Source organism: Palaemon carinicauda, chromosome 12 (assembly GCF_036898095.1).
Source record: "Palaemon carinicauda isolate YSFRI2023 chromosome 12, ASM3689809v2, whole genome shotgun sequence".
Lineage (NCBI taxonomy): Eukaryota > Metazoa > Arthropoda > Malacostraca > Decapoda > Palaemonidae > Palaemon > Palaemon carinicauda.
The window spans coordinates 11,594,699-11,609,272 of NC_090736.1; the positions used below are offsets into that span (position 1 = coordinate 11,594,699).

The following is a 14,574-nucleotide window of genomic DNA, read 5'->3' on the forward strand; positions in this document are numbered from 1 at the left end:
TCTTGTGTTTACCAGACTGATGAGGAATATTGCCAAATTCCTTCACTTGGCAGACATCAGAGCCTCCCTCTATTTAGACGACTGGCTTTTAAGAGCTCCTACAAGTCGTCGCTGTCTGGAGAATCTCAGATGGACTATGGATCTGACCAAGGAATTGGGCCTCCTGGTCAATACAGAGAAGTCCCAGCTCGTCCCATCCCAGACCATTGTCTATCTAGGTATGGAGATTCAGAGTCGAGCTTTTCGGGCTTTTCCGTCGGCCCCAAGGATCAAACAAGCCCTAGAATTCATCTAGAGCATGCTGAGAAGGAACCGATGTTCGGTCAGGCAGTGGATGAGTCTAACAGGGACATTATCATCGCTGGCCCAGTTCATCGAGTTAGGGAGACTCCACCTCCGCCCCCTTCAGCTTCATCTAGATGCTCACTGGAGAAAGGACATGACGCTAGAGGCGGTCTCAGTGCCTGTTTCCGAAGAGATGAGGTCTATGCTAACGTGGTGGAAGAGCAACATCCTTCTCAAGGAAGGTCTGCCATTAGCTGTTCAGACCCCCGACCACCGTCTCTTCTCGGACGCATCGGACACGGGCTGGGGTGCGACACTGGACGGACAGGAATGCTCGGGCACATGGAATCAGGAGCAAAGGACACTTCACATCAATTGCAAGGAGTTGTTGGCAGTTCATCTGGCCTTGATAAACTTCAAGTCCCTCCTGCTAAACAAGGTGGTGGAGGTGAACTCCGACAACACCACAGCCTTGGCCTACATCTCCAAGCAAGGAGGGACTCATTCGAGGAAGTTGTTCGAGATCGCAAGGGACCTCCTCATTTGGTCAAAAGATCGAAGGCTTTCTCTGGTAACGAGGTTCATTCAGGCCGATATGAATGTCATGGCAGATCGCCTCAGCCGGAAGGGTCAGGTCATCCCCACAGAGTGGACCCTTCACAAGAATGTTTGCAGCAGACTATGGTCCCTGTGGGGTCAGCCCACCATAGATCTATTCGCTACCTCGATGACCAAGAGGCTCCCGATGTATTGTTCTCCGATTCCAGACCCAGCAGCAGTTCACGTGGATGCCTTTCTGCTGGATTGGTCCCATCTCGACCTGTATGCGTTCCCGCCGTTCAAGATTATCAACAGGGTACTTCAGAAGTTCGTCTCGCACGAAGGGACACGGTTGACGTTGGTTGCTCCCCTCTGGCCCGCGAGAGAATGGTTCACCGAGGTACTGCAATGGCTAGTGGACGTTCCCAGGACTCTTCCTCTAAGAGTGGACCTTCTGCGTCAACCTCACGTCAAGAAGGTACATCCAAACCTCCACGCTCTTCGTCTGACTGCCTTCAGACTATCGAAAGACTCTCTAGAGCTAGAGGCTTTTCGAAGGAGGCAGCCAGAGCGATTGCCAGAGCAAGGAGGACATCCACTCTCAGAGTCTATCAGTCTAAATGGGAAGTCTTCCGAAGCTGGTGCAGGTCGAATGCAGTTTCCTCAACCAGTACCACTGTAACCCAGATTGCTGACTTCCTGTTACATCTAAGGAACGTAAGATCCCTTTCAGCTCCTACGATCAAGGGTTACAGGAGTATGTTGGCAGCGGTGTTCCGCCATAGGGGCTTGGATCTTTCCACCAACAAAGATCTACAGGACCTCCTTAGGTCTTTTGAGACCTCAAAGGAACGTCGGTTGTCCACACCAGGCTGGAACCTAGACGTGGTTTTAAGGTTCCTAATGTCATCCAGATTTGAACCGCTCCAATCAGCCTCTTTTAAGGACCTCACTTTAAAGACTCTTTTCCTCGTTTGCCTAGCAACAGCTAAAAGAGTCAGTGAGATCCACGCCTTCAGCAGGAACATAGGTTTCACATCTGAAACGGCTACATGTTCCTTGCAGCTCGGTTTTTTGGCTAAAAACGAGCTTCCTTCCCGTCCTTGGCCTAAGTCGTTCGAGATCCCAAGCCTGTCCAATTTGGTGGGGAACGAACTAGAGAGAGTACTTTGCCCAGTAAGAGCCCTCAAGTACTATTTAAGACGGTAAAAGCCATTACGAGGACAGTCAGAAGCCTTATGGTGTTCTATCAAGAAGCCTTCTCTACCGATGTCTAAGAACGCAGTTTCTTACTACATCAGGCTTCTGATTAGAGAAGCTCATTCTCATCTGAAGGAAGAAGATCTTGCTTTGCTGAAGGTAAGGACACATGAAGTCAGAGCTGTTGCTACTTCAGTGGCCTTCAAACAGAACCGTTCTCTGCAGAGTGTTATGGATGCAACCTATTGGAGAAGCAAGTCAGTGTTCGCATCATTCTATCTCAAAGATGTCCAGTCTCTTTACGAGAACTGCTACACCCTGGGACCATTCGTAGCAGCGAGTGCAGTAGTAGGGGAGGGCTCAGCCACTACTTTCCCTTAATCCCATAACCTTTTTAATCTTTCTCTTGAAGACTTTTTATTGTTGTTTTATTGGGTTGTACGGAAGGCTAAGAAGCCTTCCGCATCCTGGTTGATTTGGCGGGTGGTCAAATTCTTTCTTGAGAAGCGCCTGGGTTAGAGGTTGTGATGAGGTCCTTTAGTATGGGTTGCAGCCCTTTATACTTCAGCACCTAGGAGTCGTTCAGCATCCTAAGAGGACCGCTAGGCTCAGTAAGGAAGACTACTTAAAAAAGGCAGAGTAATAGTTCAAGTCGACTTCCTTACCAGGTACTTATTTATTTTATGTTTGTTATTTTGGATAACTGCTAAAATGAAATACGGGATACTTAGCTTCTTTGTTAACATGTATGCTGGTCTCCACCCACCACCCTGGGTGTGAATCAGCTACATGATCATCGGGTAAGATTAATATTGAAAAATGTTATTTTCATTAGTAAAATAAATTTTTGAATATACTTACCCGATGATCATGAATTTAAGGACCCTCCCTTCCTCCCCATAGAGAACCAGTGGACCGAGGAGAAAATTGAGTTCTTGTTGACAAGAAGTACTTGAGTACCTACTCACAGATGGCGCTGTTGTGTACACCCCCACCTGTATAGCGATCGCTGGCGTATCCCGACCGTAGATTTCTGTCGGGCAACGGAGTTGACAGCTACATGATCATCGGGTAAGTATATTCAAAAATTTATTTTTACTAATGAAAATAACATTTCTTTCAATTTGTATTATAATTAAGTGTTTGCATTTTGTCATTTGGTTAGAGTCTGTTACTCTAAATTCTTGCATATGACTTTTACTTTGTCAGTTTAGCTATTATTTCCTAAGTAATGGTTTTACACAGTTTTTTTCTGTTCATGGGGCAACACTTATTTTTATCTCCTGTCTGATGGTGTTCCTTGTGTAGTTTACTATTTTCATCTTATAAGTAAAACCCAGTCTTCTTCTAGATACATCCAATCTCATAATATCCATCTATACGGCTCTGATTGGCTTCATCTCAAACTTGTCACTTTTTAGCCTTATAACCTGAAATTTCATGATCATATGCTAATGTAATCTAATTATCTAATATTAATTCATCATTACCAATGATGATGTTCAAAGTTCCTCAATATAGCTTTACTAGTAGAAAACAAAAAGACACACACTTTGCCTTGTTCATTAATAGCATTCAGGCATATTTGAGAAGCTTAGCTGGTTTACATATGGCACCAGAAAGCTACCTTACTATTGGTCTCTTATCAAATATCACACTATAGCAATTGATCTAACCTTTAGCTTTTGTTTTGGTTTTGGAAGGCTGTTAGTAAGTGTATGTTTTGGTAGATGCATCAGTAGGAAATTGTCCTCTATCTTCTGCTTGGCCATTAAATTAGGCATACCGATTAAACACAATTCTGTGATCGTGGTCAAAGGAAAATATACTGGCCAAGAGGACCCTGCTACAACCTTACTTCCCTATTATTTATCCTACCTTGAGCTTGCTGAATAAACATGTAGCATGTCTGCTGTTTCATTTCTGGGAAAATGAGCAGTATACATGAATAGCTTGAATCTCAGGTTAGATTTTATAAAGGAAACAAATAATACTAAACATATAAGGGGACACAATGGTGTAAGGTACTGGAATAAAATGCTGTCTTCATAAAAACAAGAAAAATATTTATTTGAAAAGGGGAAAGAATTTATATCATTCCTGAGAGAACGTACAAAACTATAGTGTGAGTCAGATCTTCAAAAAACATAAGCAGAGACCTAGATATATCCATGGCAAAGCCTCATAGGAATCAACCCTCTAAAAGTTAACAAGACAAAAAAAATTATTTGAATAACCCCCCAAAAAAACTAAGAACTATTCACATGCTTGACACTCATATGGGTGCCATGTACTGTACAAGTATAAACAAAGGCACACCTAACCATGTATCTATTTGGGATACATTCAAATACAAGTAGCTTGCCTCAAGATCAAAGGGATTATAAAACAAGGTTGCACATTGAATCTGACTTTACGTTCTTCCTCTATATCAGAAAGACAAAGAATTTTCACAATCCTCAGTGATACACAGTATGTCGTGGTTGTTCTACACCCATGAAAGTGGATAAGAGGCAAGACTAATTATAATACAGTAATTTTCTGAGGCCCCTCTTGATTGCAAAGTCACACACAAAAAATAAGATTCAGTATGTCTTTTCTTTCTCAAAAAATATGCTATTCCCAATTTATGCGGCAAAACTAGAATCTCCAAGCAAACCTGCTTTTAACAGTCTTCACCAGGCTTATGACAGAAAAAAAACTTCAAGCTTAAAGGAGAACCCTGCAACACTTTAGTTCATTATTTGCATAAACAGTCAACCAGTTTTGGGCATTGACAGCACTTAAAAGTTTTGGCTGCCACTGAAAACATTTCTATGCCATTTTATGTTCACTTGTTTCTGGGGACAAGTATGTGAAACTGTGTCAATATTTGAAAAAAAAAAAAAAAATTACATTATGATGGTACAACCTAGGTCAGTGATAAGAATGCTCTAGTTTCATTTTCTCCTAAATTGAATTAAATCACCATATAGTAGGACATGCTTGAATTGCTCATCAGTGTACGGGAAGAAGTTATAACAACAAAACAGGTCTTAAGTAACTCTTCTTTTGGCAACTTCACCATGCCTATAGTCCTATGGTTCTACCTCTACTTGCTGTCATTACCTGTTCAAAGAAATAATAACAGATTAAAGCACTTCTTTTTGGGGGGGCACGTGAGAGCTATAAAAAAAATGCATAAAATAAAATGTTTTATCATATACACAAACCATCATTTATTGCAACAGTTTTACGCCACCTTAGAGAGCTGATGAAATGTATGCATATCTAGCTAGTGTTTCACATCATGCAGCTGTCAACAAGGTAAATTCCAGGAAAGCTCTAGGAGCACACTGGCCTCTACTTCCTGTGGTAGCGGAAAGGCTTCTTGCCTTATGGGGCCTCCAGGGATTATTATTATTATTATTATTACTATCCAAGCTACAACCCTAGTTGGAAAAGCAAGGTGCTATAAGCCCAAGGGCCCCAATAGGGAAAAATAGCCCAGTGAGGAAAGGAAATAAATAAATGAAGAGAACAAATTAACAATAAATCATTCTAAAAAAGGCAACAACATCAAAACAGATATGTCATATATAAACTACTAACAATGTCAAAAACAAATATGTTATATATAAACTATAAAAAGGCTCATGTCCACCTGGTCAACAAAAAAGCATTTGCTCCAACTTTGAACTTTTGAAGTTCTACTGATTCAACTAGTCGATTAGGAAGATCATTCCACAACTTGGTAACAGCTGGAATAAAACTTCTGGAGCTGTTCGCAACATTGCTAAACAAAAAACTCCATGTTCTGCTCCTCCGTCCCGTATCCATTGGCATTGTTCGAAGACACCTTCCGTCACCTATTGGATTACCTTGATGTGTACAGTATGCCTTTCTGCTTTTCAGCCAGATCCAGCCAGTAATCAATAGTGCTGCTTATGCCAGAACTCAGGATGACTCTGGTAGTTCCCAGATGGTATTCCAATCTGCTTGCTCTTATGTTCAAGGTCCCCTCAGAAGTACCCCTGTGGCCCATTCTTCTCTGTCAGCCATACCGGCAGAGTTACCACCATGCCATGGAATCATAAGTGCTTCATGGGTGGAGACTACAGTGTCCAGCATATCCTCCGAGCGAAAGGCTTTTCACGAGGAACTGCACAAAAATCTGGGTATCTTAAGAGGTTCTCTACAGCCGTCTATCAAGCCAAGTGGGCCATCATCTGTGGCTGGTGTCGTAGAAGGGGTATTTCTCCGGTAGGAGCAACTCTAGCACAGATGGCAGATTTCATCTTCTTTATTCGCCAGGAGGAGAAGTATCTCTTAGTTGGGGCTATCAAAGGAAACAGCTCGGCCTCGAGTATACAGTAGTCTTTCGACTGAACAGTGTAGACTTCTCTTCATGGGAGTTGTCTATGCTCGTTAAAAGCTTTGAGCAGTCTTTCCCACCAGGAACCTCAGGCCCTCAGAGTGGGACATGACCTAGGACGTGACCTAGGTCCTGAAGACTCTTACGCATACCCTATCTGAGGCTTTCAGTAGGTCGTCAGACAGGGGTCTGATTCCCAATACATTCAGCTCTCGCTCTTTGTGGGCATTAGGTAACAGACAGACATGAAAAGCGATGATTGAGGACCCCCCTGAAGCTACTGTAGAGGTGGATTCCTTGGATCCTTCACGGTGCGTAGGGAAGATGTCCATTGACGGTTTCTTTCCTGAACCACATAGTTCTTGACATAAGTTGGAACTACCCTGGTCCCGACAGGCGGCGAGGTCATCGAAGTTAATTCTACCAGTGCTCTCTAAACAGGGAAAATTTTATGTAACGATGGGAGCCCATCCTAATCTGTGCCTCTGGATCCCAATGTAATGTCCTTGACCCTTGGAGTCTTCAGTGAGAAACTCTCAACAGTCTGTGGTTTTGTTGTCGGCTGAAATCTTAAAATTTGAAACAGCCCTATGTCAGTCTTGCAGGCATGCTCATGGTTAGATCACTGGTCAGGCACAGCCTCATTCTACTTGGTTACGGAGAACCTTTCGGATCCAAAAGTCCGAAAATAATACAAAGAACTTTTCCGGTCTGGGGTTAAGGCACTGGAATTCTTGTTTCATTAATGTGCCTTCCTTTGGTAGTAGGTTGGTCAGGGCACCAGCCACCTGTTGAGATACTACTGCTAGAGAGTTATGGGGTCCTTTGACTGGCCAGACAGTACTACATTGGTTCCTCTGTCTGGTTACAGTTCATTTTTCCTTTGCCTACGCATATACTGAATAGTCTGGCCTGTTTTTTTTTTTACTTATTCTCCTCTGTCCTCACACACCTGACAACACCGAGATTACCAAACAATTCTTCTCAAGGGGTTAACTAGTGCACTGTAATTTTTCAGTGGCTACTTTCCTCTTAGTAAGGGTAGAAGAGACTCTAGCTATGGTAAGCAGCTTTTCTAGGAGAAGGACACTCCAAAATCAAACCACTGTTCTCTAGTCTTGGGTAGTGCCATAGCCTCTGTACCATGGCCTTACACTATCTTGGGTTAGAGTTCCCTTGCTTGAGGGTACACTCGGGCATGCTGTTCTGTCTTGTTTCTCTTGCTATTTTGTTAAAGATTTTATAGTTTATATATGAAGTATTTATTTCAATGTTGTTACTGTTCTTAAAATATTTAATTTTAATTGTTAATTACTTCTCTTATTTCCTTGTTTCCTTTCCTCACTTGGCTATTTTCCCTGTTGGAGCCTCTGGGCTTATAGCATCATGCTTTTCCAACTAGGGTTGTAGCTTAGCAGGTAATAATAATAATAATAATAATAATAATAAATGCTTCCTCAAGAGAAGGGATACAATTATTAGTAAGTTTATGTATTAGATGGCTTTGAGAGATTCATTGGCGCTTCAGAACACCTCAGTGACACAGTGACCAATCTTGTCCATGCCTGCTGAAGTCGTGGCATTGGTTGCAAAATGGGAGAAGGCGAGCCAAACTAACTGGTTTAGTAGGGCAGTCTCATCTGAACAGTCTCAGCCGTTGCCTGTGAAACCAAAAGCTTCCTCTCCTAAATGGCAGCCTCTGTAGCGTAGGGTCCTACCTGAATCGGGCCATTCCCATGACCAAAAAGTTGAAGCATTACCAGATATCTTGATCTTCTCTTATAACAGTATGAAGCCTATACTGTACTTAATAGAAAGTCTGCTAACTACATCATTATTATTTTTATTATTATTGGCTAAGCTACAACCCTAGTTGGAAAAGCAGGATGCTATGAGTACAAATACTACAACAGGAAAAATAGCCCAGTGAGGAAAGGAAATAAATAATCTACAAGAGAAGTAATGAACTATTAAATAAAAATATTTTAAGAACAGTAATGACATAGAAATAGATCTTTCATGTATAAATTATAAAACTACAAAAAAGAGGGAAAAAGTAAGATAGTAAACTGTGCCCGAGTGTACCCTCAAGCAAGAGAACTCTTAACCCAAGACAGTGAAAGACCCTGGTACAAAGGCTATGTCTCTATCAAAAACTAGAGAATAATGGTTTTATTTTGTAGTATCCTTCTAGAAGAGCTGCCTGCTATATAGTCTCTTCTAACCTTACCAAGGGTAAAGTAACCCCTGAATAGTTGTAGTGTAGAACCCCTTAAGTGAAGAAGAGTTTTTTAGTTATCTCAAGTGTTGTCAGGTGCATGAGGAAAGAGGAGAATGTTAAGATAACAGGCCACAGTATTGAGTGTATGTGTAGGCAAAGGAAAAATGAGCCATAACCACAGAAGGATCCAATGTAGTATATGTACTATGTGGAACAGTCTAAGGACCCAATAACTGTCAAGCAGTAATATCTCAACAGGTGGCTGGTGCCTTGGCTAACTTACCACTATTAGAACTGTCTCGGCTTATAATCCCGTTTGAATCAAAACCAAAGTTATCAACTTCTGTTACAGGTAAGGATAAACAACAGTAAATTAAACACATATGACCCAAGAGTTAGCATTAATAGAGTATTGTAGCAAAGCAAAACAAAATTTGGTAAGAGTGCTAGCTACAACAAAAATATTTAAGAGATCTTGGTGACAGCAAGATTCACAGAATACTGTAGTTATCCTGTTACTTGATAGAGACCTGTGTATCTCTACGTATGGTCAGTATTGCAGGATGTTTTTGAGGAGGATTTATACATCTGGGACCATGAATATGGGCTAATTGCAACTACTGGATCTATTATGAATCTAGTGTTGATTTAGTTTTGTGGGTTAGAAAATAAATAATGAGTCTTAATTAACCCTTGGAGCACCACTCCCTTACCAAAATATATGGCATGATCCCTTGTCCTTTTATGGAATATTTTACTTAACTTAGTAGAGGTGTCGAAAAAGTTTAGATTGCCTATGCTGACTCCGGAATTTCCCCTGATTAGCTTTTGCCTTCTTTAACACAGCATAACAAAAAATTTCCTTTAACTTTCTATATAATTTTGCATGACTTATAATTTTCCTTTGTATTAATGATAAAAGAAAGGAGAAGTTTTGGCAATAACTGAACTTAGAATACGTCCAATGGCACCGAAGGGATTAGAAAGATTTGGACATAGAATACATTTAATGCTGCTCAGGATTAAAAAAGACTTAACTGAGATAGGAATTATGTCAAAAAGTCCTTAAGACAGAAGAGGGGAGAACAATTATTATTGTAAGTGTATTTACTGTCATTATTGTCATGCACTTTATTCTTTGTTAATATTCATTTGTATTCTTTTCTAGATGCTTTATACAACTCAACTAAAGGAAATAATTATGTGGTAGACTACCTTGACAGTCAGAGTGGAACAAGACTGGTTATTCAATGTGTGGTAAGGTATTTTCTTTTTACTTTTATATTTGTTATGTGTATGCAAACCTTTTGTCCTTTAAGATAGTGATAATAACGGAATTATAATAAGATTATTTGTATACTTACCAGAAATATATGTACATTTTCCCCCTTCATGCACCCCCACCGACTAGTGATGGCAAGAGGCTATTGAACTAGCTTAGTCTTTCAGACTGAAAAGCACAGGATATGGTTTACCCATGAATAAGTATTGCCCTATTATTATTACTAGCTAAGCTACAAGCCTAGTTGGGAAAGCAGGATGCTATGAGCCCAAGGGTTCCAACAAGGAAAAATGTCCCAGTGAAGAAAGGAAATAAGGAAATAAATACACTACATTGAAATTAATGTATAAAGAATTCATAAAGAGACGTGAGTGCAAGGATATATCTAAGGCCTTTGACCTGCACTTGACTAGTAACAGCTGTGATGATGGTGATAAATAAGAAATATGAAGTACAGTATCTTGAGATCAGTAATAACTTTGAAATAGATATGACATATATAAACTATGAAGAAAGACTCATGTCAGCCTGATCAACATGAAAACATTCGCTGCAAGTTTGAACTTCTGAAGTGATACTTCTGCTCGTTTAGGAAGATCCTTCCACAATCTGGTCACAGCTGGAAAAAGATTCTAGAATGCTGTATAGTATTAAGCCTTATGATGGAGAAGGCAAGATTGTTAGAACTAACTGTATACCTATTATTACATAGAGAATAGTATAGTCTGAGAAAATCTAAGTGCAAAGGATGGTCAGATCTTATGCAACAAGCATAAAGAAATTATTATTATTACTTCCTGAGCTACAACCCGAGTTGGAAAAGCTGGATACTACAAGCCCAATGGTGCCATTAAGGAAGATAGCCCAGTGAGGAAAAGAAATAAGGAAACAGATAGAATAGTGTACCATACATACATACATATACCAAAGGCACTTCCCCCAATTTTGGGGGGGTAGCCGACATCAACAATGAAACAAAACAAAAAGGGGACCTCTACTCTCTATGTTCCTTCAGCCTAACCAGGGACTCAACCGAGTTCAGCTGGTACTGCTAGACTCAACCGAGTTCAGCTGGTACTGCTAGGGTGCCACAGCCCAACCTCCTACATTATCCACCACAGATGAAGCTTCATAATGCTGAATCCCCTACTGCTGCTACCTCCGCGGGCATCTAAGGCACTGGAGGAAGCAGCAGGGCCTACCGGAACTGCGTCACAATCGCTGGCCATTCATTCCTATTTCTAGCACGCTCTCTTACCTCTCTCACTTCTATCCTCCTATCACCCAGAGCTTTCTTCACACCATCCATCCACCCAAACCTTGGCCTTCCTCTTGTACTTCTCCCATCAACTCTTGCATTCATCACCTTCTTTAGCAGACAACCATTTTCCATTCTCTCAACATGGCCAAACCACCTCAACACATTCATATCCACTCTAGCCGCTAACTCATTTCTTACACCCGTTCTCTCCCTCACTACTTCGTTCCTAACCCTATCTACACGAGATACATCAGCCATACTCCTTAGACACTTCATCTCAAACACATTCTATTTCTGTTTCTCCATCACTTTCATTCCCCACAACTCCGATCCATACATCACAGTTGGTACAATCACTTTCTCATATAGAACTCTCTTTACATTCATGCCCAACCCTCTATTTTTTACTCTTTCTTAACTGCCCCCAACACTTTGCAACCTTCATTCACTCTCTGACGTACATCTGCTTCCACTCCACCATTTGCTGCAACAACAGACCCCAAGTACTTGAACTGATCCACCTCCTCAAGTAACTCTCCATTCAACATGACATTCAACCTTGCACCACCTTCCCTTCTCGTACATCTCATAACCTTACTCTTACCCACATTAACTCTCAACTTCCTTCTCTCACACACCCTTCCAAATTCTGTCACTAGTCGGTCAAGCTTCTCTTCTGTGTCTGCTACCAGTACAGTATCATCCGCTAACAACAACTGATTTACCTCCAATTCATGGTCATTCTCACCTACCAGTTTTAATCCTCGTCCAAGCACTCGAGCATTCACCTCTCTCACCACTCCATCAACATACAAGTTAAACAACCACGGCAACATCACACATCCCTGTCTCAGCCCCACTCTCACCGGAAACCAATCACTCACTTCATTTCCTATTCTAACACATGCTTTACTACCTTTGTAGAAACTTTTCACTGCTTGCAACAACCTTCCACCAACTCCATATAACCCCATCACATTCCACATTGCTTCCCTATCAACTCTTATCATATGCTTTCTCCAGATCCATAAACGCAACATACACCTCCTTACCTTTTGCTAAATATTTCTCGCATATCTGCCTAACTGTAAAAATCTGATTCATACAACACCTACCTCTTCTAAAACCACCCTGTAAAGAACTCTAACCCAAGACAATGGAAGACCATGGTACATAGATTATGGTACTACCTAAGATTAGAGAACAGTGGTTTGACTTTGGAATGTCCTTCTAGAAGAACTGCTTACCATCAGCTAGAGTTGCTTTTACCCTTAACAAGTGAAGAAGAATTAACTGTTGTCGTGTGTATGAGGAAAGAGGAGAATGTGTAAAGAATAGGCGAGAATATTCGTTGCATGTGTAGGTAAAGGAAAAGTGAGCTGTAACCAGGGAGGGATCCAATGTAGCACTGTCTGGCCAGTCACTAGAACCAATAACTCTCTAGCAGTAGTATCTCAACAGGTAGCTGGTGCCTTGGCCAACCTACTACCTACATCTGGATGTTGAGGAACCACTGTCCTCAACCTACATCATGCTTTGAGTTTTGTTAGTGTTCAACTTTATGCCCCATAATTTGAACCATGCACTAATTTTAGCTAGATCTCTATGAAGGGATTCAACAGCCTGAGATTTATATTCAGAAGAACGAATAGATGCAAAGAGAGTAGCATCTTTTGCATATGCAACGAGCTTGTTTTCTAGGTTAAATCACATATCGTGTATATTATTATCATTATCGTTATTCTGCTGGTGATGAATGTAAGAATTGAAGGGAGAAGTACAAGAGGAAGACTAAGGTTTGGGTGGAATGATGGAGTGAAGAAACTTTTTGGTGAATTAGGAGGATAGATGTGAGAGAAGCAAAAGAGCTTGCTAGAAATGGGAATAAATGGCGAGCGATTGTGACAGATCCGTTTGGCCCTGCTGCTTTCGCCTGTTGCCTTGCTGACAGCTGAGGTAGCAGCAGTATTGGATTCAGCATATGAAGCTTCATTTGCAGTGGATAACGGGGGAAGGTGGACTATGGCACGCTAGCAGTACTAACCCAACTCGGTTGAATTCCTTGTGAGCTGGAAGGAGCAAAGAGAAGAAAATCTCCCCCCCTTTTTTTTTTTTTATTAATGTTGGCTACCCCAAAAATTTGGGTAAGTGCCTTGTAGACAGATAGATTATCAGAAGACAAGCCACAACTCTAATTGGAAAAGTAGCATGCTATAAGCCCAAGGGCTCCAACAGGGAAAAACAGCCCAGTGAGGAAAGGAAACAAGGAAATAAACGACAAGAGAAGTACTGTAATGAACAATCAAAAAACATTCTAAGACCAGAAACAATATTAAACCAAGTCTATCATATATAAACTTGAAAAAAAAACAAACAAGAGAAACAAGATAGAATAGCTTCCCCAATTGTAACTCAAGCAAGAGAACCCTAAGACAGTGGAAGACCATGGTACAGAGGCTATAGCATTACCCAAGACTAAAGAACAATGGTTTGATTTTGGAGCATCCTTCACTTAGAGGAACTGCATACCATAGCCAAAGTCTCTTCTACCCTTACAAAGAGGAAAGTAGTCATGGAACAATTACTCGAGTGCCATATGTGGATGAGATCATGATGAGTGGTTGATGGAGATGGTTTGGACATAATCTTTGCGCTCCCCAAGAGAGATTAGTTCACCAAACGTTCAGCTGGGCTCCACAAGGCACTAGAAGAGGTTGAAAACCCAGGTGTACATGGCTGAGGAATATGAAGCTCAAAGTAGATGATTAATGGAGAAGTATTGAATTAAAAGCTCAAGATAGGCCCTTTTTCGACACTAGGCGTAGGAGGAGATGATGATGACTTAACCCCTGGAGCAGAGAAGAATTGTTTGGTAATCTCAGTGTTGTCAGGTGTATGAGGACAGAGGAGAATATGTAAAGAATAGGGTAGAATATTTGGTTTATGTGTAGGCAAAGAAAAAATTAGCCATAACGAGAGAGAAGATTCCAATGTTATACTATCATGCCAGTCAAAGGATCCAATAACTTTCTACCGGTAGTAATGGATCAAGAGAACTACCCTGAGTAATACCAGATATCACATTTCTATACAGTACTTTCTCATCTACAACTCTTTTCTATCTATTACTTAGAAATTCAATAATGATGATAAAAGACCATCTACTACCAACTGTCTCAATTTGAAAACAAGGGCCTCATGATTAGCATGATCAAGAGTACCACTAAAATCAAGGCTAATCATATGAACGTCCTGACCTCAATCAAGGGATTTCTGTTCAGCATTGGAAATGGAAAGAACAGCATCACCTGCTCTAAGACCTTTAAAAAAGTCAAATTTAGATGTTTTGCCAAAAGATGTTCATAAACTTTCGATAATATGGGAATTAGGGAAATTGGGTGGTAATTAGCAGGGCTAGAGCTACCACAAAC

At 41.0% G+C, this 14,574-nt stretch overlaps 1 protein-coding gene across 5 annotated transcripts in view; it reads left to right on the forward strand.

The window, feature by feature from the left end:
* LOC137651222 (uncharacterized) overlaps window positions 1–14,574 on the forward strand; it is a 171,221-nt gene that overhangs the window by 16,896 nt on the left and 139,751 nt on the right. For all 5 annotated transcript variants that reach the window (XM_068384418.1, XM_068384419.1, XM_068384417.1 and 2 more), the window contains exon 4: window positions 9,769–9,857. In XM_068384418.1, coding sequence (XP_068240519.1) covers window positions 9,769–9,857 — 89 coding nt within the window. The remainder of the gene's footprint in view (window positions 1–9,768; window positions 9,858–14,574) is intronic.